The sequence below is a fragment of the Lithobates pipiens genome, unplaced genomic scaffold (genome assembly GCF_037356315.1).
Source record: "Lithobates pipiens isolate NorthernLeopardFrog02 unplaced genomic scaffold, aLitPip1_a1.2 Scaffold_8, whole genome shotgun sequence".
Classification (NCBI taxonomy): domain Eukaryota; kingdom Metazoa; phylum Chordata; class Amphibia; order Anura; family Ranidae; genus Lithobates; species Lithobates pipiens.
The window spans coordinates 593,508,320-593,534,733 of NW_027507903.1; the positions used below are offsets into that span (position 1 = coordinate 593,508,320).

Below are 26,414 nucleotides of genomic sequence, written 5' to 3' on the forward strand. Positions count from 1 at the left end.
GTGCTGCCTCATCAGTGCCAAATCAGGTTGATTCTACTTCTCATCAGGAGCAGTTCGGGGTACAAATATCTATAAAGAAATAGATGAATGCAAAAGGATCAGATAGTTGGCACGAGGGGAAAAATAAGGAAGAGGAGGGACAAGAATTTCCCAATCACTCTTACCTAAGGTAAGCTAAGTCTTCAAAAAGTAGTGTAGAGAGCTGAGGGCGCCATGGGAACAGACATCTCCGGGAGCTGTGGCAGCAATCTCCATGGCCACATGGTTGCACAAACAGCAGGAACTAAAACATGTAAAGGACTATAGTCCCCAAAAAGGAAATGTGTTGTATACATTATATGACGATTCCAGAGAGCTTCTGTGGAAAGAACAATGTGTAAATAAGTACGTGAAACTGCACAAAGGCAGAAAGTAGGACTACGGCCCATAGGGCCACGATGTACTGCCAACGTTACACTGCATGATCAGAGGGAAGGTGGTGCCAATGCCTGAACAGCTAATAGCATTCGGCAATTGGCTCTCAAGCCTCCCTCATGGGGAACACAGATGGAGAAATACCACGTTGGCACACAACACCACGAATGACGGCAGGCATAAGATGTGTGAGGCATGGCGTTGACGTGCATCAAGAACACCCAACCCGTCTGCGTCTAAGAAGAGCGAAGGGGGAGGGAGGAATAGGGACAACCACAACAGCCCTCAGCAGTCAAAGAAAATGGGTAACAGTTGTAACACCCACAGTGCCAGTGTAACAAGATCATATTGCAATCATTACATAGAATTGAGAATAAAAGTCACATGTATATGCTGCCACAGTGATGTGCTCCCATCCCATAAGTCATTGAAAAAAGGATGGGAGAGGGGAGATCCTTTTGCATCCTTTTACATTCATTTATTTAGATATTTTTACCCCAAATTGCTCCTGATGAGTAGATAACTCCATGAAACGTGTAGAGCTGTTATATGCTACACCGTTGCAATCATGTGTTTGAGATTCTCCAGGACTATGTATTTCATCAACAATTTTATCATTATTATTATCAAATTTAAGATCATTTATGCTTCTACCCAATCTGAACAATGGACTCTATATCAATATTTTTATCACTACAATTGAAAATCATGGAATATGTGTGTATATATATGTAACATAAAACATTAAGAAGATATCTATTGTTACCAATGCTACACACTTTACTACGGATTTTTGTATATGGACGAGGAATCATTAAACATGTTTTTGCATACCTACTTTGCAGTAGTGCTTCATATAAAGTCCCACAAACCCTTTCCATTTTTAATAAGTGGAACCTGGTTGACTGAGTCAGCCACTGGTTTCATTAATGTACTGGATACACCAACAATGGGATCTCCTTGCCATAATTCTTAACTTGTGTCCACCTAGGAGTTGCAGGTGCCCACCTTTGTATGTTCCAGCTCCTCCTGTTACATTTTTCATAATATAAAACACATTTCAAAAAATTCCTGCAGTTATGGTGGGAACCCATCATAATGGGCACAGCAAGTGTTCAGACCTGGGGACTAAGCGCTGCAATCTCACCAGTAGGGTTAGATAATCCTTCACCTTTTAATTCTTTAGCATCTACCAAACGGTAAAGGATCAGTTTTGGGAGGGATGCTAATCCTATAAAAAAAACAATAAAGACTTCCTGTTCTGGAGCTGCATGGAGCCTCTCTCCTCAGCTCCCGCAGCACGACCCTCAAAACGGCATATAACACCAGCCAGAAGGAGTGTGCAATTGTTTGTCTATGGGGTCAGTGGCATATAATGCTGAATAGTTTTGTAGCATGACGTTATTGATTTCTTGTTGTGAGGATTTAATGAATGATCCAATTCATCTTTCACAGTAGCCAAATCATACATAACCTACTTAGGCATCAAAATAGGAAAGTTACCTTCTTCTATTTACCACCTCATCTACCCCCCTCTGGTCAAAAAAATCTCAAGAATTGAGAAACTGGATGGATCTGCCCCTCTCGCTCCCGGGATGATGGCACTTAGTAAAATTGGTCAGTTTTGCATGCTTATTGTACCCACTTCAAACGATTCCATTACTTCTACAACACAATGATATAACAATTTTACAAAGCCATCTCTAAATGTATCTGGAAAAACAAACAACCATGCATTGCTTTTACAAAATGATATCTTCCCAGACACGAAGGGGGTATTATTTTTCCTAATGTCAAAGCATATAACCTAGCATGTCTACTCTGGATAGGACTAGATTGGATATCACAATCCTCCCACTACTCAAACTACCCCATGGAATCTCTAATGACCCCCCCCCCCCCCACTCTCCTTGATGGCCTTTCTTCACTGTAAATGGAAATCTATTCCCTCATCCTTACAACATAACCGCCTTTTATGGGATACAGCCATAGCCTGAAGAGAAGTAAGAAACGTCTGAAACTCTCTCCCTTCATGTCCAGGCACCTTCCGTTCCAGGATAACCCAAGCTTCCCAACGGGGAAGGAGCATAAACCTTTTTTCATCTGGCAACAAAAAGGCCTCATCAAATTCTCTATTCTATGCAATGTGAAGACAGGGTCGCCCCCACAACTTCTCAGTCATCACTGAAACATCCCCCCCCCCCCCCCCCCCCAATCTCATGCTTTTCATTTTAGGCAATGTGTCAGCTTCATACAGAACTCATACAGAGAGGAGCGCAAGAGATTTAAAGTGACCATTAAAGATCAACTGCTCTAAGAAGACTCCTATACAATATCCAACATCTACAAACCTCTCTTGCAAAAGTCCACTCCTACGTTAGCATCCTCATCAGTAGCAAACTGGGGTAGAGACTTTCCTGACAGAGACATAGTAGATAAACTTCTACTAGGATACAACAAAATCCAACAACTGATCCCCAATGAATCATGGAGAGAAACCCAATTAAAAATTCTTCACCGTGCCTATATACCAGGGATAAGCAATTAGCGGACCTCCAGCTGTTGCATAACTACAAGTCCCATCATGTCTCTGCCTGTGGGTGTTATGCTTGTGGCTGTCATAGTCTTACTATGCCTCATGGGACTTGTAGTTCTGCACAAGCTGGAGGTCCGCTAATTGCAATTGCATATCCCTGCTATATACCCTTCCTCTCGGATAAGAACAACCAGGGCACCGCCACCTGCCCCCTATGCCACCAGCCAAGACCATCCCTAATCACCGTTTCTGGGCATGCACCTTCATATCCACCTTCTGAGATCAAGTCTTCTCCTCCATATTTGGCATAACCTTGTTGAAACTACTTAAAGACCCCTTGCTCCTCATCTTCGGGTACTGGGAAAATCAATTACTACCATGGTCCCCCAACACCCACCCACCACACAAAGACTAGACCCTGATCTGTCTCCTAGTCACCAGAAGATCCATGTTAAAAATTGGACTTCACCCCACTGTCCAAAGATCTCGCAAATCAAACTGGAACTTTTACACTTATTGCACAAAGACAAACTCAACACCAACCTCAAACATGACGCATCCAGTGCATGTCTATACTCCAGATGGCAGGCCTTCATTAAATCCACATTATCTCAAGAGGAACGTGAAAATTCAAAAATTCATTCTCATACTATGGGGCTCTCCCTACACCCTCAGGGAAAGAGGTCCCCTCCGACAACCAACCCACAACCAGGGGACTTGAAGTTCCAGAATTCTTCCAACATGACCACCCTCCTTCCTCCCCGATACCTCAATCATCAACACGCTGACCAAGAGCACCCAGCTCATGACTTCAGCCACATGACTTCAGTCCTATTGTTTTTTTTACAGTATAAAGTGGTGTATGCCCCACCACCACCAACACCACCACAACCTCCCCCTCTTTTGTTCCACCTTGTAGTTTTAGGGATCCTCCACAGATGATCGATCCAATTATCTCTACATGGAAGTTAATTTGATATCTTGTTGTATCCTACTCTTTTTTTTATAATTCATCCATGTACACAATGCATAGGCTACATGGTTTATGCCAATTGTTATATGAAAATATATTACCATTATTGCTATATCCTGTATTGCAATTTCCTTCAATAAAATCTATTGAAAATAGATTTTTCTGGGTTTAAGATATCAGTGTAGGCAAATTTAGACAGGCCTGTGCTGTAAGTTAGGCCTGTTTGTTTTGATTTGAGATTGGGAGTGTCTAGTGTAGTAGTGGGTGTGACCACCTGTGCTCAGACTCAGAAGCGCCTCCCCTGCTTTCAGGAAGATTGTTCTGTAACAGAGGTTGGACCTGAGGTTTGAGTGGCAGGCAGCTCATGTGAGGAGCACTGACCAATTACCTTTCGGTATTAGCAGGGGGCAGGCCTCCCATATAAGCTGGGGTCACATGCTGCCCGGGGGTTCTGATGGTGCAGGAGAAAAGGAGAAGGGAGTATTAGGTAGCTGCCACAAGGCTTCCCCACGTGGGGGCGCACCGAGCACACAGGAGGGATGGAGGAGCTGCTAGGATGTATTCCTGGAGAAAGAGCTTCATCATGGAGTTGGTGTCAAGCTGCTGTGACCGGGGAACACAGGAGAAGATCGGTGAGGGAGAAGCCACAGTAGGACTGAGAAGAGCAGATTTCTGTGACCGGGGAACATAGAGCTTGCCCTTTGCATAAAGTCAGTGTACAAGAAGCAAAAGGAGAAGTGTTGAGAGAAGTGCAGAATGCTGTGGCCGAGGAACGCAGTGTTTGCAGTTATGGACTGGCTGGGAACAGTAGTCCGCCTATTATCGTGTGCTAGGCCATCGGGGAGAGGTACAGAGTATCTCTGGCCTGGTAAAGCACTCCGGTAATACCTTCCAAAAGACTGTGTAGCTACCAAATTCTCTGAGCCACCAGGGAGAGGTAATTGCATGCCTCTGGCTTATTGATTTGCTGAAGCAACACCATTCAAGTACAGCCAGCAAACTGGGATTATTCAGAGTAGTCCCTTTTTGTATTACTGGAAGTGAAGCAACAGGAATCTAACAGTTTTGAAGTAGAGGATTTGTACAAGAAGAGAGGAATCTAGAGGATTAATAATCTGTAGGAGTGAGTGCAGAGGAAGAGGAGCAATAGTCTGCATTACAGATATGCAGGGGGAAATAGACTGTGAATGTTAGAAGTGCATAATTTTCAGGGCTAAAGCTGTTAATCAATGTTCTACAAATATGACAACAATTTAATAAGTGCTATGGGCATTCCAAATCTTCCTTTACACCACCCAAGTTGTATCCCGTGTAGCACTGACCCCCGAAGGAGCAGCTGGTTTTATTGGGCTTACCGTTACCTTCTTGACCTTGCCTCTGTCTAGGGATTCCGTGGTAGATGGCCCAAAGAAATGCAGAAATTGACACTGGATCTTCTTTTGGGTTATTTATTTAGAGGATAACACAGTCTCTTATACGGAGGGTAGAGGGTTAAGATGAAAGTTCAGGTACTTTTGGACTACAAAAAATATAAAGTCTCTTATAGAAGAAATCCAGAGAATTACCGCTTCACAGTTGGATTCTCACAACCTCAGGATAGACCTTCTCTCACTAGGCCTAGCAGCTGGTAGGGTGTTAAGTAAAGCAAAATCTCTGCCGCAGACTTGGATATAGAACACTTGAGGAAAAGTCTCTGCCACAGACTTGGATATGAATTACTTGAGCAAAGTCTCTGCCACAGACTTGGATATGAATTATTTGAGCGTAACTGAGGGTCATAGACAAATTTAGAGAACTATCATACGGTACCAGTGTCTCCCAGCCGATCCGGCGATACCGTAAGATTGTAAGTCCATGAAGTGTCCTTCAACTGAGCCTCCAGGCTCCTTCAGAGAAACCAGCCTTGTGCATGGCTTCCTCCCCAAGAGTCCTCCCTGGATGCTTCTCCAGTTGCTGGGCCTCTCTTTAGATGAGATGGCACCGGACCACCTTTGAATCCTCAGGCCTTGACATCCATTCACGCCTATCCCTGCAGTTACTTCGCCTTGGGCTATCCAGCCCCGAGACTCGGGATTGTATGGATCCGCACCCCAGCCCAGAATGCACAGCCGGAGAACACTCCCACTGGGCTGGTTTCGAGAAGCGTGGCACTCAATACACCCAACTAGACTGCGTTCTAACCACTTACCGGCGGTGAAAGCGACACCTACGGTCAAGGAGAATTGCAATCCAGCCAGACTGGTACTGAAACCATAATTTAGCAAAATTAGCCCTAAAACCCAACTGTGATTTTAGGAATATTAATTTCCAAAAACATATAGTGTATGCTCGTCAGGAGCCAGTGCTACACCTGCAATAAACGCAACAAAACTACGCAAATGACTGCTCATTGTCTTAAATGATATATGGGGGTCTGGCAGCAGGGTGATTGTTTGCCATCACCATGGCTACATATAGATACATTGGCCCAGCCTGGACCAATATAAATATATATGTGCCATACCTGTAGGATACCTGTGGAATCTGGTAATCACTGTAGTAGGCACACAAGTCCCATGAGAACAGCTTCCCTGCTGCATTGTGAACACAGGGGGTCATTCACTTTGCATGGGTACCAGGCGATCGGATATTCCCTGGATCAACTTTACCTATAAATGTTAGTACCCAGTTATATTATGTACACCTAGGATATAATCCGGGCCTTTTTTAACCCCTTCCCGCCGAGCGTACGCCGATGTGCATACTCGACTTTTGCAGGGTATATATCGGGATGATGCCCGCACTTGCAAGCATCATCCCAGTACTGATTTTTAGAGCGGGCTTTTTGGCTTTCCAACCATAACAACCGATGTGGCTAAAAGCTGCTCGGCTGTTATGCCGGAGGAGCGGGAGGGGACCCGCCGCTCTTACCAGGGCTCCCGTTCAATCGGGAGCCCCGATCAAACATCCGATGCCTCTGGCGTCTAGTGAGGGACTGGAATTAAGCCGTAAGTGGCTTTGTTCCAGTCTTCTAATTGTAAACACGGAAGCAACATCATGACGTCACTTCCCGTTTACTCGGCTACCAATGGCGCCAGATTTAATATATACAGTATTCAGAATCGCTGAAAATGGCAATCTGAATACTTTGAAGTGTAAAGGGGGGATGGGGGTCTAAAAGAGTACCTGTCACCACCTATTACTGTCACAAGGGATGTTTACATTCCTTGTGACAGCAATAAAAGTGATCAAAAATGTATTTTAAAAAAACAATTTATTAATTTTAAAGTAAGAAAAAAAATAAAAATTTTTAAAGTGCCCCCCCTCCCCGCGAGCTCGCACAGCAAAGAAAACGCATACGTAAGTCGCGCCCGCATATGTAAATGGTGTTCAAATCACACATGTGAGGTATCGCCGCAATCGTCCGAGCGAGAGCAATAATTCTAGCACTAGACCTCCTCTGTAACTCTAACCTGGTAACCGGAAAAAAAATTGAAAGCGTCGCCTATTGAGATTTTTAGGTACCATAGTTTGTCGTCATTCCACGAGTGTGTGCAATTATAAAGTGTGAAATGTTTGGTATCTATTTACTCGGCGTAACATTATCTTTCATGTTATGCAAAAAAATTGGGCTAATTTTACTGTTTCGTTTTTTTTTTTTAGTTCATGAAAGTGTCCCTTTTCCCAAAAAGTTGCACCGCTGCACAAATACCGTGTGACATAAAATATTGGAACAATGGCCGTTTTATTCTCTAGAGTGTCTACTAAAAAAATATATATATATATATATATATATATATATATATATATATATATATATATATAATATTTGGGGGTTCCAAGTAATTTTCTAGCAAAAAATATGGATTTTAACTTGTAAACACCAAATGTCAAAAATAGGCTTAGTCATGAAAGGGTTAAAGTAATCTACTGAGCTAGCCAGAACCACCTCTGGAGGGAGTCTATTTCACATTTTCACAGCTCTTACTGTGAAGAAACCTTTCTGTATTTGGAGATGAAATAACTGGTGAATAACTCAACACCAAGTTCACTATATGGACCCCTTATGTATTTGCACATGTTGATCATATCCCCACTTAATCTCCTCTTCTCAAGAGAGAATAAATTCAGTTCCTCTAATCATTTCTCATAGTTGAGCTCCTCCAAGCCTCTTAGGGCTGGTTCATACGTGACGAAGTCCGGTGCATTTTTAATCTGCATGAAAAACGCATGCACAGTGTTTTTCATGTATTCCAATGGCCCTAGTCCATACCAGTCTAGTTAATTCCAATGCAGTCAATGCAGTCAACAAAACATGCTGCATTTTGTCCTATATAGAACACATCTAGGCAAAACATGTCAAAAACGCAATGCGTATGTCCTGAACTGAGATGAAAAAAGAGGGGTCAAAAACGCACCAAAGCGCATCAAAAATGCATAAAAAGAGCACTGCAGAAATGCATGCGGAACACAGACATTGTGTGAGCTGGCCCTCAGGGGACACTTTGTAGTTTCTCAATGAATGCAAAGTGTTCTCTGATCGGACAAAATTGACAGAATAGAGTTGATGCGGTGATGTCTTTATCTCCTCCAATCAGAAAATACTTTGCATCCACTGAGAAAATATTAAGCGTTCTCTAAACGGGGCCCGTGCCAAGTAGGTGACCTCCTGTGTTCTGTAAGCAGCAGGGCAGCTGCTTGACACGGGACCCGGAAGCTAGTGGCAATCACTTTAGTGGCGGTGCCTACTTTAGTGACTTCCAGCTTTCACAGAAGTCCCACAGGTAAGGCAAATACATGCGTTCATTTCGGCAAGCTCAATCAATGTAACTATATGAAAATTGACATAGCTCAACTTCAGCTTTAAACCTGATTATCTTTGCTTGCAACCTCAACAAAAGAACAATGGTAACCTTTGGCACTTTGGGGTTTTTGAGAAGCTCACTGTGTTTTTGTAATGGTTGAGGACAAAGGTGGAATCCTAAATGTGTCCATGCCTATCAGTTAGTTCTGAAGGACACACAATCCCTGTGTACCTATTGTGAAATGAGTTCAGCCTTTACTGGAAATTACAGAGTTTGGAAATGCCTGGAACTCCTCCTGCTGTCTGAATCTCTGCCCTGGGCTCTGTCCACCCCTTGGCCAGTATAAAAGCAACTGTCCAGCAGGCAGTACGCTAGCTGGTGATGATGGAGTGCAGAGCTGTGTGCCTCCTCCTGCTGGCCCTTCTGGCTGGAGCCTACGCACAACCGTAAGTACACAACAGGATTATAACACCTTTAATACTATTGAGCTTTTTAACAAATACAATTCAGATGCAAATATTCTCTGTAGCTGTAAGAGATTGGTTTGTTGTTTGGCAGCCTTTCTCTTCTGTTACATTTACAATCTGAAATAGAATCATTTAAATTCTCTTATTCCGGCGTGAATATAGACATTCATTTATGTTGATTTATTTTTTCTTTTGTGAAGCATGTTAAATAACGCTGACAAGATTGAAATAATGCTGTTACTTCTGCTGTGATAGTATAAATAACATTAACCACTTCCATACTGGTCACTTTTACCCCCTCCTCACCCAGGCAAATTTTCAGCTTTGAATAACAATTGCACAGTCATGCAACACTATACCCAAACTAAAATTTTATCATTTTTTTTCACACAAATAGAGCTTTCATTTGGTAGTATTTAATCGCCACTGGGTTTTTTTTATTTTTTGCTAAATAAACAGAAACAGACTGAAGATTTAAAAAAAAACAAGAAAAAAACATGTTTTTCTTCAATTTTGTTATAAAATTTTGCAAATTAATAATTGTTCTTCATAAATTTAGTCCAAAATGTATTCTGTTACATTTATTTGATGAAAATAACCCAAATCAGTGTTATTCTCAAGACCCCCTGCACTCTAGCTCCCTCGCCACCTCCTCCCATGCTCGCCTCCAGGACTTTTCCAGAGTCTCTCCAAACTTATGGAACTCTATACCCCAATCTGTCTGATTATCTCCTACTTTATTAGCTTTTAGACCATCCCTGAAAACCCTCCTCTTCATAGAAGCCTACCCTATCCATACATAACAACTTCATTTTCATTTTCTCCTGACCCTCTCTTCTAGATTGTAAGATCTAATGAGCAGGGTCCTCTGATTCCTCCTGTATTGATTTATATTGTAACTGTACTGCCTGCCCTCATGTTGTAAAGTGCTGTGTAAACTGTTGGCGCTATATAAATCCTGTATAATAATAATAATAATAATAATAGTAATAATAATAAATAATAATATTATTTAATAAACAAAAAAATGCAGTGCTGCATTTTTTTGTTTATTATTTTTATGCAATTGTATCATTGTTGATGCTGGCTGCTATTTTTGTATTCAATATTTTCTTGGTAGCGAAATTATAATTTGATTTGGTAATAATATTATTTAGTCTGTAGGAAAGTTAAATAGTCCACAAATGATGGTATATATATATATATATATATATATATATATATATATATATATATATATATATAGGAAAATTGATCAGCCCTGATGTACTGATGGACAATCTAATTTCTTGAGACCCGAAAACACCAGCACAGTACAAATAACCCCCATTTTTTGGAAAATGAATAAAAAAAAAAAAAAAAAGCATATTTTATTTAATTTTTTTACATACTGTCACTAGTGCAGCATCATCATAAAACTGGTGTGGTGGTGCTTAGGGACACTGACTGGTGACAGTACAAAAAAAAAGTTATATGCCGCGTACACATGATCAGACTATCTGGCGGACTTAGTCTGGTGGACTTCCGCCGGACAAACCGCCTTAAAGTCCGCCGGACTGTCCGAACGAGCGGACCTGCCCACACACGGGACTTATCCGCTGGATAGTCCGCCGGACTATCCACCGTACTTTTTAAATGAACGGACTTGCCCACACGGAGCAAAGTCCGTTCACTTTGAACGCGGCTCCAGGTAGCCGGGACTAGCAAAGGAAGTCAATGTCGCCGCTTTCGGGGGCGAGATTGACATGTCGCTAGCCCCGTCACCTGGTATGGACTTAAAGGGGAAGCCCTACACCAAAAAAAACGGCGTGGGGGTTCCCCTAGGTCCATATCAGACCCTTATCCAAGCACGCAACCCAGCCAGTCAGGAAAGGGGGTGGGGACGAGCAAGCGCCCCCCTCCCCTCCTGAGCTGTACCAGGCCGCACGGCCCCCCCACCGCAAAGCACCTTGTCCCCATGTTGATGAGGACAAGGGCCTCTTCCCGACAACCTTGGCGGTTGGTTGAAGAACAGAAGAACAGAAGGCGGCGAAGAACAGAAGGCAACGAAGACAGCGGCGACAGAAGACCGGGCCACCGCCAGTAAAAGAGATGAAAGAAGGAGCGGAGGCCCGGCAAGAAGAACTGAAGAGGGGGGCAAGACCCCCAAAGTCGGAAGAAGACTCCCAGACGGCGGCAGAGACGAAGAAGAAAGCTGGGCTCCTCCGCTAGTAAAAGAGCTAGCAAAAGAGCAGAAGACAGTGGAGGAGTCCGGCGAGAAGACCCACCAAGAAGGGTGAATGGGTAGGGGTACATTGTACCCCATACTCATTCACATAGGGTGGTGGGCCGGTATTCCGATAAGCCCGCAGACCCCGGCAAAATGAATGGGTTGGAATCACACTGCGCAAAACTGCATGTGAATTGCACAGGAACACGCAGTGCAATCCTGTGTGATTCAATTGCAGTTCCTAGTGTGAATAAGTGCTCAGGGTTAGTTTTGGGGGATAGGCAGTGCAACTCTGGCAATTCTGCTTCTGATGTCACCTCAACATGAGCAAAACCTCCACAATACAACTACCACTTTACGGAATACTCTCTCTTGCTTTCCAAAAAAAATTGAGAATTTTGATTGCTATCCAGGGACCTGTGACGGAGGGATACCTCTCTGGTTTGGGTATTTTCAAAACTGACTCCATAAGAAAAGATGGGTTGCAACTTAAAGCAGAGCTCCAGCCCCCCACCCCCCCCAAAAAAAATGTAGTCAGCAGCTACAAATACTGTAGCTGCTGACTTTATATAAGGATGCTTACCTGTCCAGGGATACCGCAATGTCCTCATGGAAACTGATTCTTCAATTGGCTTAGGGTGCAGGCACCGGGAAGGAAAACAGGAAGGAAGCCTTGCTGCTTCACAATGGTTTCCCTTGGGTTTCCCTTGTGAATGGTCCTGTAGTCATTAGACTGTTATCAATAAGCTTTAGTATGGCCATTAGACTAACATCAATGAGTTTTAGTATGGACATTAGACTTGTGTCAATGAGCTTTAGTATGGGCATTAGACTGCAGTCAATGAGCTTTAGTATGGGCATTAGACTGCAGTCAATGAACTTGATGTTAGACTGGTGTCAATGAGCATTAGTATGGGTATTAGACTGGCGTCAATGGGGTTTAGTGTGTGGGCATTAGAATGTCATCAATGGGCTTTAGTATGGGCATTAGACTGTTGTCAATGAGCTTAAAATTAGACTGGCATCAATGAGTTTTAGTATGGGCAATAGACTGGCGTCAATGAGCTGTAGTATGGGCATTAGACTGGCATTCTATAAGCATTAATGATGAAGTAAAAATGCTCCCTAAATGCCCTATTGCATTACAGAAAATAACCTTATCTTAACCCCACGCAACCACATTGCAATTGCCTGCCAGAGCATTTGTGAGGCGTTATTATATACTTTGATGGGATGCTTCAAACACCTCCTGACTCAACACGAGGCTTCAATTTTGAAGCAGCGTGGCGCTGACGCTTCATGTCTTGATAGTGTGAACAGCACTGTGTGCAGTCCATAGTAGCATTTGCATATTCGTCTGAGGGGCGTTTTAAAAAAAATGGACTTTCATTTGTTTTATACAAAAAGATGAGAAATATCAAGGGACTTAGGTCCTGTTGACACTTGACTAAATTTCTAACGCTTAACAAACGCTCCTATAGCGTTAGTATGGGCATTATACTGGCATCAATGGGCTTTAGTATGGGCATTAGACTGTCATCAGTGAGCTTTATTATGGGCATTAGACTGTCATCAATGAACTTTAGTATGGGAATTAGACTGGCATCAATGAGCTCAAGTATGGGCATTAGACTGGCATCAATGAGCTATAGTATGGACATTAGACTGGCATCAATGAGCTTGACATTAGAATGGCATCAATTAGCTTTAGTATGAGTATTAGACTGTCGTCAATGAGCTTTAGTATGGCCATTAGACTGTCATCAATGAGCTTTAGTATGGGCATTGAACTGACATCAATGAGCTTTAGTATGGGCATTAGACTGTGGTCAATGAGCTTTAGTATGGACATTAGACTTGCTTCAATGAGCTTTAGTATGGGCATTAGACTGGCGTCAATGAGCTTTAGTGTGGGCATTAGAATGGCATCAATGAGCTTTAATATGGACATTAGACTGGCATCAATGAGCTTGACATTAGAATGGCGCCAATGAACTTTAGTATGAGTATTAGACTGTCGTCAAAGAGCTTTAAAATGGGCATTGGACTGAAATCAATTAGCTTTAGTATGGGCATTAGACTGTGGTCAATGAGCTTTAGTATGAACATTAGACTTGCGTCAAAGAGCTTTAGTATGGGCTTTAGACTGGCATCAATGAGCTTTAGTATGGGCATTAGACTGGCATCAATGAGCTTGACGTTAGACTGGCATCAATGAGCTTTAGTATGGGCATTAGACTGGCATCAATGGGCTTTAGTATGGGCATTTTGCAAACATTAATGATAAGTTAAAAATGCTCCCTAACTGCTCTATTGGCAGTCTTGAAGTGCTTGATGTGCTTTAAGGCATGTTAAAACCGCTTCTCAAACACCTATTCCATTACAGAAAATAAACTAATCTTAATGCCATGCAACCACATTGCAACTGCCTGCCAGAGCAGCATAGACTTTAATGGGATGCTGCAAATGCCTCCTGACTCGACAAGAGAATTCAATTTTGTGATGCTGATGCAATTTTTGTGGCGCTAACGCTCCATATCTTGATAGCATGGACATTACTGTGTCCATGGTATCTTTTTCATAGGCGTCTAAAGGGGCGTTTTTAAAGTCTCTCAAATGCCTGCTTTTAATACCAATATGAACTTAGCATTCATGAGTCATGCATGCAGGATTTAAAAAGAATTCTACTTTATTCAAACATGAATATTAACCCCTTGGGGCCGAGTATATTTGCATGAATTAGTGTAAATACAGCTGTGTCTAGAGCTCACGTCCAGGCACAGTTACCAACGGCTAACGAAAAGCAAGTAGCGATCGGGAGCTTTCCAATTATGTGACCAACATGATCATAAACAATAATCACATGATCATAAACCCTGCCCTGCCTCCCGGCATCCTAAACTCCTTAAAGGGCCAGGAGGCGCCAGCTTCAAGGGGTAAAAACATTGAAAGTCAGCCTGCAAATTGTACTAGACAATCATACCACATTTAGAAATGTGAACAATAACAAATACAATGTTCAACATAATAAATGGACAAAGTCTTTAATAAATCTCGTCGCATTTCATGAAACAGTGTCCACTTCTTCAGGAGACGTGAGAACTTGTAAAGTCAATGTAAAGTAAGCGTTAAAAACAAAAGTCAGGTAAGAGAACGATGCTGGTCCAAAAACATGGAATGCAACAGGAGAGTACGACCCGGAAATGTCAGCCCGGGACCGGTTGCTGTGAGAGGAAACGCACCGCCCACAACAAACCAAAGGAAGGATGGCTTAGCTGGCATCAATGTAATTGCCAGATAAAAGTTTCATAGTTAGTAAGGTTGAATAAAGACACCAGTCCAACCTGAGTGAGTGTCTACTTCTTGAGGGTAGGGACCAATGTGAGTGTGCAATGTACATGGAGTACATTGCACACTCACATTGGTCCCTACCCTCAAGGAGCCCACAATCCAAGGTCCCCATTCATATACTAGGGCCAATTTTGGACAGAAGTCAATTAACCTACCTGCATGTCTTTGGATTGTGGGAGGAAACTGGAGTACCTGGGGGAAACCCACGCAGGTACAGGGAGAACATGCAAACTCCAGGCAGGTAGTGTCATGGTTGGGATTTGAACCAATAATGCTTCTTACTGCTAGGTGAGGATGCTAACCACTACACCACTAAACCAATAAGGATGTCCACCAGCCAGGAGGGATGCAGCAAGGAGATATTAGTCATTTGTTTTGTATTGCGTGTGAAATTGTCTGTTTTGAAATGTTCAGTATGTACCTTGGCTGAGGCATTATTCAATATCCACTGGGATTTTTTATAAAGAAAATCTGTAATGGATGTCATAGCTGACCTCATAACAAAAATATTAGCTGTCTGGCTACCTTACAGATACTCGGGATCCAGAACAAGAGTGCAGAAAGTAAAAGAGCTCTTGACTTTTTTGTTTTGTTGAGTTATTAAATGACTTAAATAACAGAATCCTCAGGGGAGCTTTGCAATTATGCAACTAGCATTTTCCAAAGAAAGGGCCTGCAGTGGTATCCAAAGTATTTATTGCCTGAGGCTTTTCCTCTGAAATTGAACATTTGGAGGTCTTCCACTTTACTGAATAAGGCTGTATAAATCCTATTTAGTAAATCAACGACAAGTCCAAACATGATGGGGAAATTCAGTATTCCAGAACAAGCAGTCAAGTTACTTTTCCTAAATGTCAGATTAAAATGTCAGCTGTTGATTCTGATTGGCCGCTGTGAATTATTTTAGTTCTTCGCTCTTCCCTTGAGTAAATAAACCTAATTTCCCGGTTTGTAGTAGTCCAGACAAATGATCCTAAATGTAAATTTTTTATTTTGATTTGCTTTTAACACTTACACACAGATACATTGGAGGACATTTATTAATGCAGTATGTGAATGTGTGCAAAACATTCACAGCACATACTTTTCCTGTAACCCAAAAAGAAAAAATGTAGGTGCCGCTCAGGTAGAGAGGTAAAGTCCAACTAGACTGCTGTGAGTGCAGGCAGGGACAGGGGAGCTCATCCTAGGGCCAAGCTGCAGCAATGTCAAAGGAAAAGACCCATAAACTGTACATAATGAAGCAAACCCATGTGCACAAAGTTAGATGAATGGCAGCCTCAGCCTGGACTCCAGCTAGGCCACGCCTCCAACGCATTTCGCTCTGCCCCTTGGACCTTAATAATGGGGATCCTACAATTAAGCTCCAAGGGACGGGGCGAAACTTGTTGGAGGTGTGGCTTGGCTGGAGTCCAGGCTGAGGCTGCCATTCATCTCACTTGATGGACATGGGTCTGTTTCATTGTTTCATGATGTGCGGTGTATGGATCTTTTCCTTTGACATACTTTTCCTGCTGTGGCTGTAAAATCTTTGTTTTTACAGCAGGAAAAGTATGTCAAAGGAAAAGATCCATACACCGCACATCATGAAACAGACCCATGTGCATTAAGTGAGATGAATGGCAGCCTCAGCCTGGACTCCAGCCAAGTCACACCTCCAACATGTTTCGCTCCGCCCCTTGAAGCTTAATCGTAGGATCCCCATTATTAAGGTTTTCCAAAGACAGAGCACAAGAGAAGTTGTCACCTTTCAAGCGCTCTGTCCTTAACCACTTGCTTACTGGGCACTTAAACCCCCCTCAGTCCCAGACCAATTTTCAGCTTTCAGCGCTGATGCACTTTGAATGACAATTGCGCGGGCATACAACACTGTACCCAAATGAAATTTTTATCATTTTTTTCCCACAAATAGAGCTTTCTTTTGGTGGTATTTAATTACAGCTGGGAGTTTTATTTTTTGCTAAACAAACAAAAAAAGATGCAAAAAAAAAAAATCATGTTTAATAGTTTGTTATAAAATTTTGCAAACAGGTCATTTTTCTCCTTCATTGAAGTGCGCTGATGAGGCGGCACTGATAGGCTGCACTGGTGGGCACTGATAGGCTGCACTGGTGGGCACTGATAGGCATAGTTAAGGCGGCACTAATAGGCACAGATAAGGCAGCACCGATGGGCACAGATAAGGCGGCACTGATGGGCAAAGATGGGCACAGATAAGATGGCACGGATGGGTGACACAGATGGGTGGCACGGATGGGTGGCACTAAGGGGCACTGATAGGTACCACTGATAGATGGGACTGATGGGCACTGATAGGTGGCACTGATAGGTGGCTCTGATAGGTGGCACTGCTGGGCACTGATGGGCGGCACTGCTGGGCACTGATGGGCACTGGTAGATGACACTGATGGGCACGGATATGTGGCACTGGGGTGCAGCACCTTTGTTGAGGCAGATTGTGGGCACTGCTGAGTGGCACTGTGGGCACTGCTGGGTGGCACTGTGGGCACTGCTGGGTGGCACTATGGGCACTGCAGGGTGGCACTGACGGGGGGCACTTATTTTTTTATTATGTTCAGTGATGAGGGGGCAGGTGGGCACTGGCAGGGCTGGCCGTGATCGGGACTGATGTCCCGATCACGGCCGCTGGTGATCGGCTCTTTTTTTTCTCCTCGCGCTGTCAGCGCGAGGAGGAATAATAGCCGATTACCGGCTCCGTTATATAATATGATCAGCTGTCATTGGCTGACAGCTGATCAAGTGATAAGGGGTCGGAATCGACCCCTTGCTCGGATCGATGATCAGGCGAGTCTCATAGACTCGCCAATCACAGAGCGCGCCGTGCGCAGGCCGCTCGTGCAGGGTACTACGTCAATAGACGTAGTCCCGGCAAAGGAGATCCGCGCTGTAGCCATCATTCGGCTATAGCGCGGGTCTCAAGTGGTTAAAGGCTTAGGAGAAGAAGTTGCTGCTCTGACACAATAACCTGTAAATGTCAGCTTGAGCTATTGAGTTCTTTAAACAACAGGCTATTTATTAGCAAAACAGATAAGAATAGCATGAAATACATAAAAATAATGATCATAATAAATAAAGAACTTAAAAAAAAGATAAAATAAAAAAATGGACAAAATCACTGTTTGCTCCTTTATGAGGGATTGATTTACTAAAATTAGAGCACTCAGAATCTGGTGCAGGTGTGCATGGTAGCCAATCAGCTCCTCCTTCAACTTGTTCATTTAAGCTTTGACAAATACAAAACTGGAAGCTGATTGGTTTCTGTGCAGAACTGCTCCAGATATTGCAGTCTCCAGTTTTAGTAAATCAACCCCATTGACTGTCAAATTTGGCATTATCTCACTAGTTAAATCAGCATTAAACCCAAAGCCCAAAAATGTATGTAATATGATATATTACAGATTACTAATCATTATATGTGGTGAGTGCATTGGTTTTCTTTTCTTAGGATTTTTTCCAGTGGTGGCCCATGGTAATTTTTTTTAAGGGGGCGTCAAACAGTACCACCCCTATCCCACCCCCCCGTCAGGCGGTTGGTGGGCGGATATGGTGCACTTACCCCATCTATGCAGTGCTTCACCAGAGGCTTCCCTTGATCATCATCAGCTGTGGCGGTGACAGCTTTTCCTTCCTCTTCTCTCCATGGGCATTGGTGGGTTCAGTTTCCTCCCTCCTCCTTGGCAGCCAATCGGGAGTCTTCTCCTTTCAACCAATGGGAAAATGGGTCTCAGACCTGCTTCTGATTAGCTGGATTGTGGATCAGTGTTACAACAGTGAATATTCATTCACTGTTGTAACACCAGGGGAGGCTCATGGCACAATGCTCTGTGCTCCGAGCCCACCCTATTTAGAAGTCTATTAGAACCTATGACTCTAATCAGGTGCTTCAACAAAACACCTTCGCTGCTGTAATTCAGGTACGCATGAATAGGGGGTGGCCGCGGCGACCAAGGATAGATTCATGCTATATATATGCTATATAGTAAGCTGTATGCATCGGGAGCTTTCAGGGACCCACCAGCTACCGCACTGGGAGCACGTAGGGAGCGCGCTCTCAGAGCAGTAATTGGTTTATACAGGGCAGCATATTCACACACCGAGAGGCTGCATATATGTGTGTGGCTGATGTGAAGAGGCTAATGTTTTATCTAATGGCTGTTCCAGTAGTGGAATAGTGGATAGTGCATGTTAATATCTATGAAGGAGGGAGGAGATAAATGGGCAGAAATTCCCGGTACTTGACAATAAAAGTAAAAAAAAAAAAGAAAAGAAAACTAAAATGTGATCCACAATTAGCTATTTTTACCCTCTCTATTTGAACCCCCCTGGGATCTTTGATAGCAGGTATGAAAATAATGGGAAATGCAATGTCACCTGGGCACCTTCCTTCTTTTACAAACCACCTATTGTTAGTTGGTATAAAATGTACCCGAAAAGAGATTAAAAGTTACATTTAAACCTACATTACTCCTTTCTTCGGCATTCCTGGGTGTAACTTCACCCTCCTTTCAGGAAGATTCTTGGATAATGCAGAGCAGATAAAGTCTCGCAGGAATATATTCCAGCCCATTGCAAGAGCATCTTCCCATGAGACCTGGCTGATCTGTATTTTCCAGGATCTAGCAGGAAAGAGTGTGACGTCATCCTCGCCTTGGCACCATGGGCAGAAGACAGGAGAAGGTAAGTATAAATGTGAACTTTTTCCTTGATAGGTACATTTTACACCTACTAATAGTAGGTGATTTGTGAATTGGGATGGAGCCCAGGCAGTGTAAGTGCATGTAAGTGCATTTTGCAACAAGGTCCTTAATTAACGTTATTCCATAAGAAAAGTTTTGATGTTATACCTTTATCTATGTCCTTTGACAGATGTATGCTCATTACTCCAAATATTCTGCACGTGGAGAGTGAGGAGACCATAGTGGTGGATGGACAGAGCCGGACATTTGATGCTGATGTGGAAATTCAGGACTTCCCCCTGAGAAAGTTAAGCTTGGCCAAGCAAAAAGTCTCCATTAACAGCGACAACAAATTTCTTGGCAAGGCAGTAGTGACGGTAAATATTTAGTTCATAGGACCAATCCAGAAGAGACATCATCTTACCAAACATTGGATTCAAATTTTCTTGTGTGATCTTCACAGATTCCCTCTAAGGACCTACTGAAGGACCGCAAAGAAAAACAATTTGTGTACGTTACAGTAAGGTCTCCAGTTTGTAGTCTAGAGAAGGTTATAATGCTTGGACACCAGAGCGGATATGTCTTTATACAGACGGATAAGACCATCTATACTCCAGGATCTACAGGTAGCCCACAGACTGACAAACCTTTGAACTCTATACAACTGTCATTTTGATTGTCTATATATAATACATATATGGTTGTTTAGGTATTTTTGTGTCATCCAAAAGTGGAATGAAGTCAGTGTAAGCCCCTGTACACACGGTCGGAGATTTCGACAACCAAATCCGTCGGATTTTGTCCGTTGGATCTTGTCCGAAACTGTTGCATACACACGGTCGGACTAAGTTGTCGAAAAATCCGATCATTCAGAATGTGATGACGTAATTTCGTTACGATGGGACTACATTCAGGCTAGTAGCCAATAGCTTTGATGTAGGAATTTGATCTGAGCATGCGTGGCACTTTGTCCGATCAAGATTCTCTACACATGATCGGAGTATGCCCGATCGAACCAGTTGGCCGGGAAATATTTCCAACAAGTTGGAAAATTGGGTCCGACGGATATTCCGATGGAATCAGTCCGATGCATACCACACACAGTCAGATTATCCGACAACACGGTCCGATAGGACACATTCCGACGGATTCTCCGACCGTGTGTACAAGGGCTTAGAGGACCACAGGAAAAGCTAATATTTCAGTTCTAAGTCACCAATGATGGGTTGGATCATCCCTAAGATTACTTAGAGACATGTAACAGTTGGATACACAAAAAAACATGTTCTTGGTAGGCCAAAACCGAGGGAAGGTTATACAATAAAAATCAGAATTTTCCCTGCTCAATCAAAAATGAGAAAAAATAATGCCACTTTACATCCCGTTATATATCCTATTAGTCTGCCATCAAAGAAATGTGGAAAACAGCTCCTCAAGAACTATGTGTCTGTGCCCCTCTTTCCACTACATTGTTGTGGCAAAGAAAAGGATGCTCTGATTAATACATGGAATAGTAAAAATGAAGGAGTGTCCTGTGTCCAAAATAATATAAGTCTATTTTATTGAGAGTAGCAACAAGTACATCAAGCCAACACGTTTTAGGAGGGTGGCTCTCCCTGCTTCAGGGCTGCTGCTGCACACTATTCAAATGGGAATGATCCTTACGCAGGTTATATATTTTTCAGATTTCAGACAAAAGACTGACAGAGTGTCAGCTGAGGTTGCAAGGGCAGCCATTTTTTTTTCACTGAAAAGTGGGTTAGTTAAAGGAGTTGCAAAGATTGAGTTCTTTCTCTTTAAAAAACAAACAAACATGTCATACTTACCTTTGCAGTTATGCACAGAGTGGCCCTGATTCTCCTCTTCTGGGGTCCCTCTGTGACTCTCCTGGCTGCTCCTCTTCTCGAGTGCCCTGCCGGAGAAGCGTTCTCCTTCGTGGACACACATGCGAGCGCGCTCTCTTGTCCTGCTACTTTGCTCCACCCCTCGCGCCCGTGTCATTGGATTTGGAGCCAATGGCTGCACTGCTATCAATCTATCCAATCAGGATGTGAGACACTGGCCGGAGCTGGTGTGCTTGTTCCCGTCTTGGGAATTATGGGGCTCAGGTAAGTATAACGGAGGCTCGAGGGCGTTGCTGCAGCACCTTAAAGCGGGAGTCCGCCGGGAGTCCGCCGTTTTTTTTTTTTTAAAGCCAGCAGCTACAAATACTGCAGCTGCTGACTTTTAAAATAATGACACTTACCCACCCAGCGCGCCCGCGATGTCGGCACCCGAAGCCGATCTCTCGATTGTCTCTCGGGTGCTGCCGCCGCCATCTTGGGTATGGGAATCAGGAAGTGGAGCCTTTCGGCTTCATTTTCCCGGTTCCCTACTGCGCATGCGTGAGTCGCGCTGCGCAATAAGGATGGTCCCCGCTGTCTCCTTCGAAAAGGGGCGTCGATTCTGCGGAAAAGGGGCGTACCTTCTGCAGAATCTACGCTGGAAGTGGGTGCAGATACCTGTACTGTACAGGTACCTGCACCCCCCTCCCCCCATTCCCTTCACAGCGAATGTGCTAGCGACGTCACCGGCTGCATGAAATGTGAATATCTCCTAAACTGTGCAAGTGTCCCTACAGGTAAGCCTTATTATAGGCTTACCTGTACAAGTTCAAAAAAAGGGTTTACTTCCACTTCAAAGTTTTGCTTATATTGAGATGAATTATGTGGCCTTTTTAAATACATTTTAAGCTTAGTACAAAAGTTAGCTTCTCACTAATCATTTTTGTGTCCTTCTTTCCATAGTTCTCTACCGCATCTTTTCGATGAATTATAAAATGTCCCCAATAAACAAAGCTGTCATTGTGGAATTTTTGGTAAGTGTTAACTTTCCTTTGTAATCAAGAGTCTAGTACAGGGTAGAAAACAAAAAACAAAAAAAAACAACAAAAAATAAATAAATTACCCAAAAAGTTTTTTTGGGCCAATTACCAAGTGCCAGGGCTGTCATATGGGAGGAAGGGTGGGTAGTCATGTGCTCTCTATACCACAAATTATGGGGTATTTCTCGCCCCAAATGGCAGAAAGGAGTAGGAGAGGCAGGGAGGGAAAAGATACTGTATGTGCAGCTGCAGAGGCGGAAAACAAATGACATTCAAATGACCTTCAATGACCTGTTTCCGTCTAAAAGGACCAGCATGGAGGCTTGGAAGGCTGGACTGGTCAACCTCCATTTTTACAGGAACAGTAACATTTGCATGGAACTTAAGATGCCTGAATCTTCTAATCATTATGAAATGCAGTTTTTTGCTGAAGGTAATCCCTGGCACCACTTCAGTCCCGGATGATTTGACTGCTCAATGACCGGGCCATTTTTTGCGATTCGGCACTGTGTCTTTTTTAACTGACAATTGTGCGGTCGTGCACGCTGCACCCAAACAAAATTGGGGTCCTTTTTTTCCCACAAATAAAGCTTTCTTTTGGTGGTATTTGCCTCTGCGGTTTTTATTTTTTGCGTTATAAACAAAAAAAGAGTGGTAATTTTGAAAAAAACACAATATTTTGTACTTTTTGCTCTAATAAATATTCCTTTTTTTTAAAAAAAAAAAGCTATTTTTTTCTCAGTTTAGGTTAATATGTTTTCTTCAACATATTTTTGGTAAAAAAATCTCAATAAGCATATATTGATTGGTTTGCGCAAAAGTTATAGCGTCTACAAAATAGGGGATAGATTTATAGCATTTCTATTACTATACTATATTATTTTATTTTTTATTTTTTTACTAGTAATGGCGGCAATTTGCAATTTTTATTGTGATTGCGACATTTTGGCGTTCATTGGCACAGCGATCAGTGCTATAAACATGCATAAACATGTTAACGCTAGGGGGCGATCAAGGGGTTAACTGTGTTCTCTGCTATGTTTTTCTAACTGTAGGGGGAGGGGACTGGCTAGAAGGGATGACGGATCATGGTTCCTAGATATTAAGAACACACGATCTGTCCCTCCTCTCAGAACAGGAATTTGTGTGTTTATACACACACTTTCGTGTTCTGCCTCTCATGCCCGTGATCGCTTGTGGCCGGCGATCATCACGACCGTCGGCCACGAGCACCAGCACCCTCCGCAGTGCACTGGGAATGCGTTTCCGGCGGCCCGCGCGCGCGCCTGTTATCCTGATCCCATGAGCCGACATATAGCTATGGGGATCGCGGGATCGTGCCAACCTGACGCAGTAAAATGCACACATTTAACCCCTACACTGCCACCCCCTGGTTAACCCCTTCACTGCCAGTGTCATTTACACAGGAACCAGTGCATTTGTATAGCACCGATTACTGTATAAATGACAATGGTCCCAAAAATGTGTCAAAAATGTCCGATGTGTCCTCCATAATGTCGCAGTCCCAATAAAAATTGCTGATCGCCGCCATTACTAGTAAAAAAAAATATTAATTAAAATGCCATAAAACTATCCCCTTTTTTTGTATACGCTATAAATTTTGCGCAAACCAATCAATAAACGCTTATTGCGATTTTTTTTACCAAAAATATGTAGAAGAATACGCATCGGCCTAAACTGAGGGAAAAATGTGTTTTTATATATTTTAGGGGGATATTTATTATAGCAAAAAGTAAAAAATAATGCGTTTTTTTCAAAATTGACGCTCTTTTTTTTGTTTATAGCACAAAAAACGCAGGGTTGATCAAATACCACCAAAAGAAATCTCTTTTTGTTGGGAAAAAAGGGAGTCAATTTTGTTTGGGAGCCACGTCGCATGACCCTGCAATTGTCAGTTAAACGAGACGCAGTGCCGAATCGCAAAAAGTGGTCTGGTCTTAAGCCAGCAAAATCCGTGGTCTGGTCTGAAAGTGGTTAAGCATGTTTTAAAGCAATATTAAGCCCAAAAGTAATTATTTATTATATTGCAGCTTACCAATGGCTGCATTTGTTTTCTATTTTTAGGATTTCTTTCTTTTATTTGAACTTCAGTAATTCTGTTGTTTTTCAACAGAACAAGTTCTCCTGCAGACAAAGCATTTAGAGGGTTAAGAGAAACCATTTAATGCTGACAAGGGTGCTTGCAATGATCAGCTTTTGTTTATTTACTGTATGTAAAACTTTTATCCCAAAAGGAACAAAACTGTTATGCCGCGTACACACGATCAAACAAGCGGGTGGAAAAGTCCGGCAAACTGAAGTCCGCTGGACAATCCCCCCGTGTGTAGCCTCCGGCATACTTTTTTGACCCGAAAGTACGGCAGACTTAGAAAGTAGTTTTGCACTCCAATCTTCCCGCCGGACTCGCATTTCGGGGGACAATCCGGCCGTGTGTATGCCAGTCCGCCGTACTTTTGAAATGAGTGGACTTTTCCCGCCCGGAGGTAGGCGGGGCCCACGAAGGAGACGTCGCTGGCCCCGCCACCTGGTATGGACTTAAAGGGGAACCCCAACGCAGAAAAAAATCGGCGTGGGGGTCCCCCCAGGTCCACATCAGACCCTTGTCCGAGCACGCTACCTGGCCGGCCAGGAAAGTTTATTGCACAGCTCCGGGGGTCTTCCGTCTTCGGGGGTCTTCTCGCCGGACTCCTCCGCTATCTTCTTGTAGCTCTTTTACTAGCGGAGGAGCCCGGCTTTCTTCCTTGCCGTGGCCTCTTCTTCCGACTTCGGGGGTCTTGTCCCCCTCTTCGGTTCTTCTGCCGGGCCACCGCGCCTTCTTCTGATGTGGACCTGAGGGGACCCCATGCCGATTTTTTTCGGCGTTGGGGTTCCCCTTTAAGTCCATACCAGGCGGCGGGGCCAGCGACGTCTCCTTCGCGGGCCCCGCCTACCTGGAGATGCGCTCGAAATGAGCGGACTTTCCTCGGCGTGCGGGGGCGAGTCCATTCATTTCAAAAGTAGGGCGGATAGTACGGCGTACTTAGTACGCCGTATTAGTCCACTGAAAAAGTGCCGTGTGTGGGCAAGTAGCCCGTTCGGAAAGTCCGACGGACAGTCTGGCGGGAAGTCCGCCAGACTAAGTCCGTCGGATAGTTGGCTACGTGTGTACGCGGCATTATTGTAACTGCTGAACAAGTTGAAGTTGGAGTTTGGCTTCAGTTTTTTAGTGTATCTAAATCTGCTAGTCCATCTAACACTCCCCTGCCCCCTGACTGACAAAAATGTTGTCCAAAGGTGCCCCTTGTGCTCCTTTATCCAGAGTGGAAGTACTCTAATACAGGAGGTGTGTTACTGACCAGATCACCAGGTAAAAACAAAGAGGAAAAAAGCCTAAAAAAGAAAATGAATGTAGCCACCACATCTCATGATTGGTAAGCTGCTATATGTTATTTTTTTTGGTTTTGGGCTTAATTCCGCTTTAACTGTGTATTCAGTTCAAATTGCCAAGATTTTTAACGGGCTTTTTTAATCTGCCACTGGCCGTCCTCTTCAGATGTGCTTCATTTCTTTGTATACTGACCACTAACTTTTCTCTTCTTTTTCCAGACTCCTGAAAACATTATTGTTAAGAGGGATTCCGTCAAACAGGATTCAGCTTCGGGCATCCTCTCCCTGTCTTATAAACTGCCTGAACTTGTAAGGTGAGGACATATGCTTGTTTTATTTTTATATTTTTGTTTTTTACAGTTAATCAGGTCCCACTAGATTTATAGATGAAATGGGTAAGAGATGGTTTCAGCTCCTGTTCTCCAATTGTATAGAACTCTCCAGATGTGTTTCGTCCTTTTTTTTAGGGCCTTTATTATTAAAGTTTTTCTAAAGCCCAAAGTTTTTTACCTTCATGCAATTCTTTTTTTGTTTTTTGTTTTTACAGTTAATCAGATCCCACTAGATTTATAGATGTGAATGAAATTGGTAAAAGATAGCTTCAGCTCCTGTTCTCTAATTGTAGAGAACTCTCCAGATGCGTTTCGCCCTTTTTTTTAGGGCTTTTGTGGTTAAAGTTTTTGTAAAGCCCAAAGGTTTTTACCTTCATGAAATTCTTTTTTTTTTTTTTTTT

At 43.2% G+C, this 26,414-nt stretch overlaps 1 protein-coding gene across 1 annotated transcript in view; it reads left to right on the forward strand.

The window, feature by feature from the left end:
- The first annotated feature begins 8,991 nt into the window (after nt 1-8,991).
- Nucleotides 8,992-26,414, forward strand: part of LOC143961245 (venom factor-like) — a 122,013-nt gene continuing 104,590 nt past the window's right edge. The window contains exons 1-5 of the mRNA XM_077470480.1: nt 8,992-9,153; nt 19,622-19,808; nt 19,895-20,057; nt 22,218-22,288; nt 25,901-25,995. Coding sequence (XP_077326606.1) covers nt 9,089-9,153; nt 19,622-19,808; nt 19,895-20,057; nt 22,218-22,288; nt 25,901-25,995 — 581 coding nt within the window. The 5' untranslated portion in view covers nt 8,992-9,088. The remainder of the gene's footprint in view (nt 9,154-19,621; nt 19,809-19,894; nt 20,058-22,217; nt 22,289-25,900; nt 25,996-26,414) is intronic.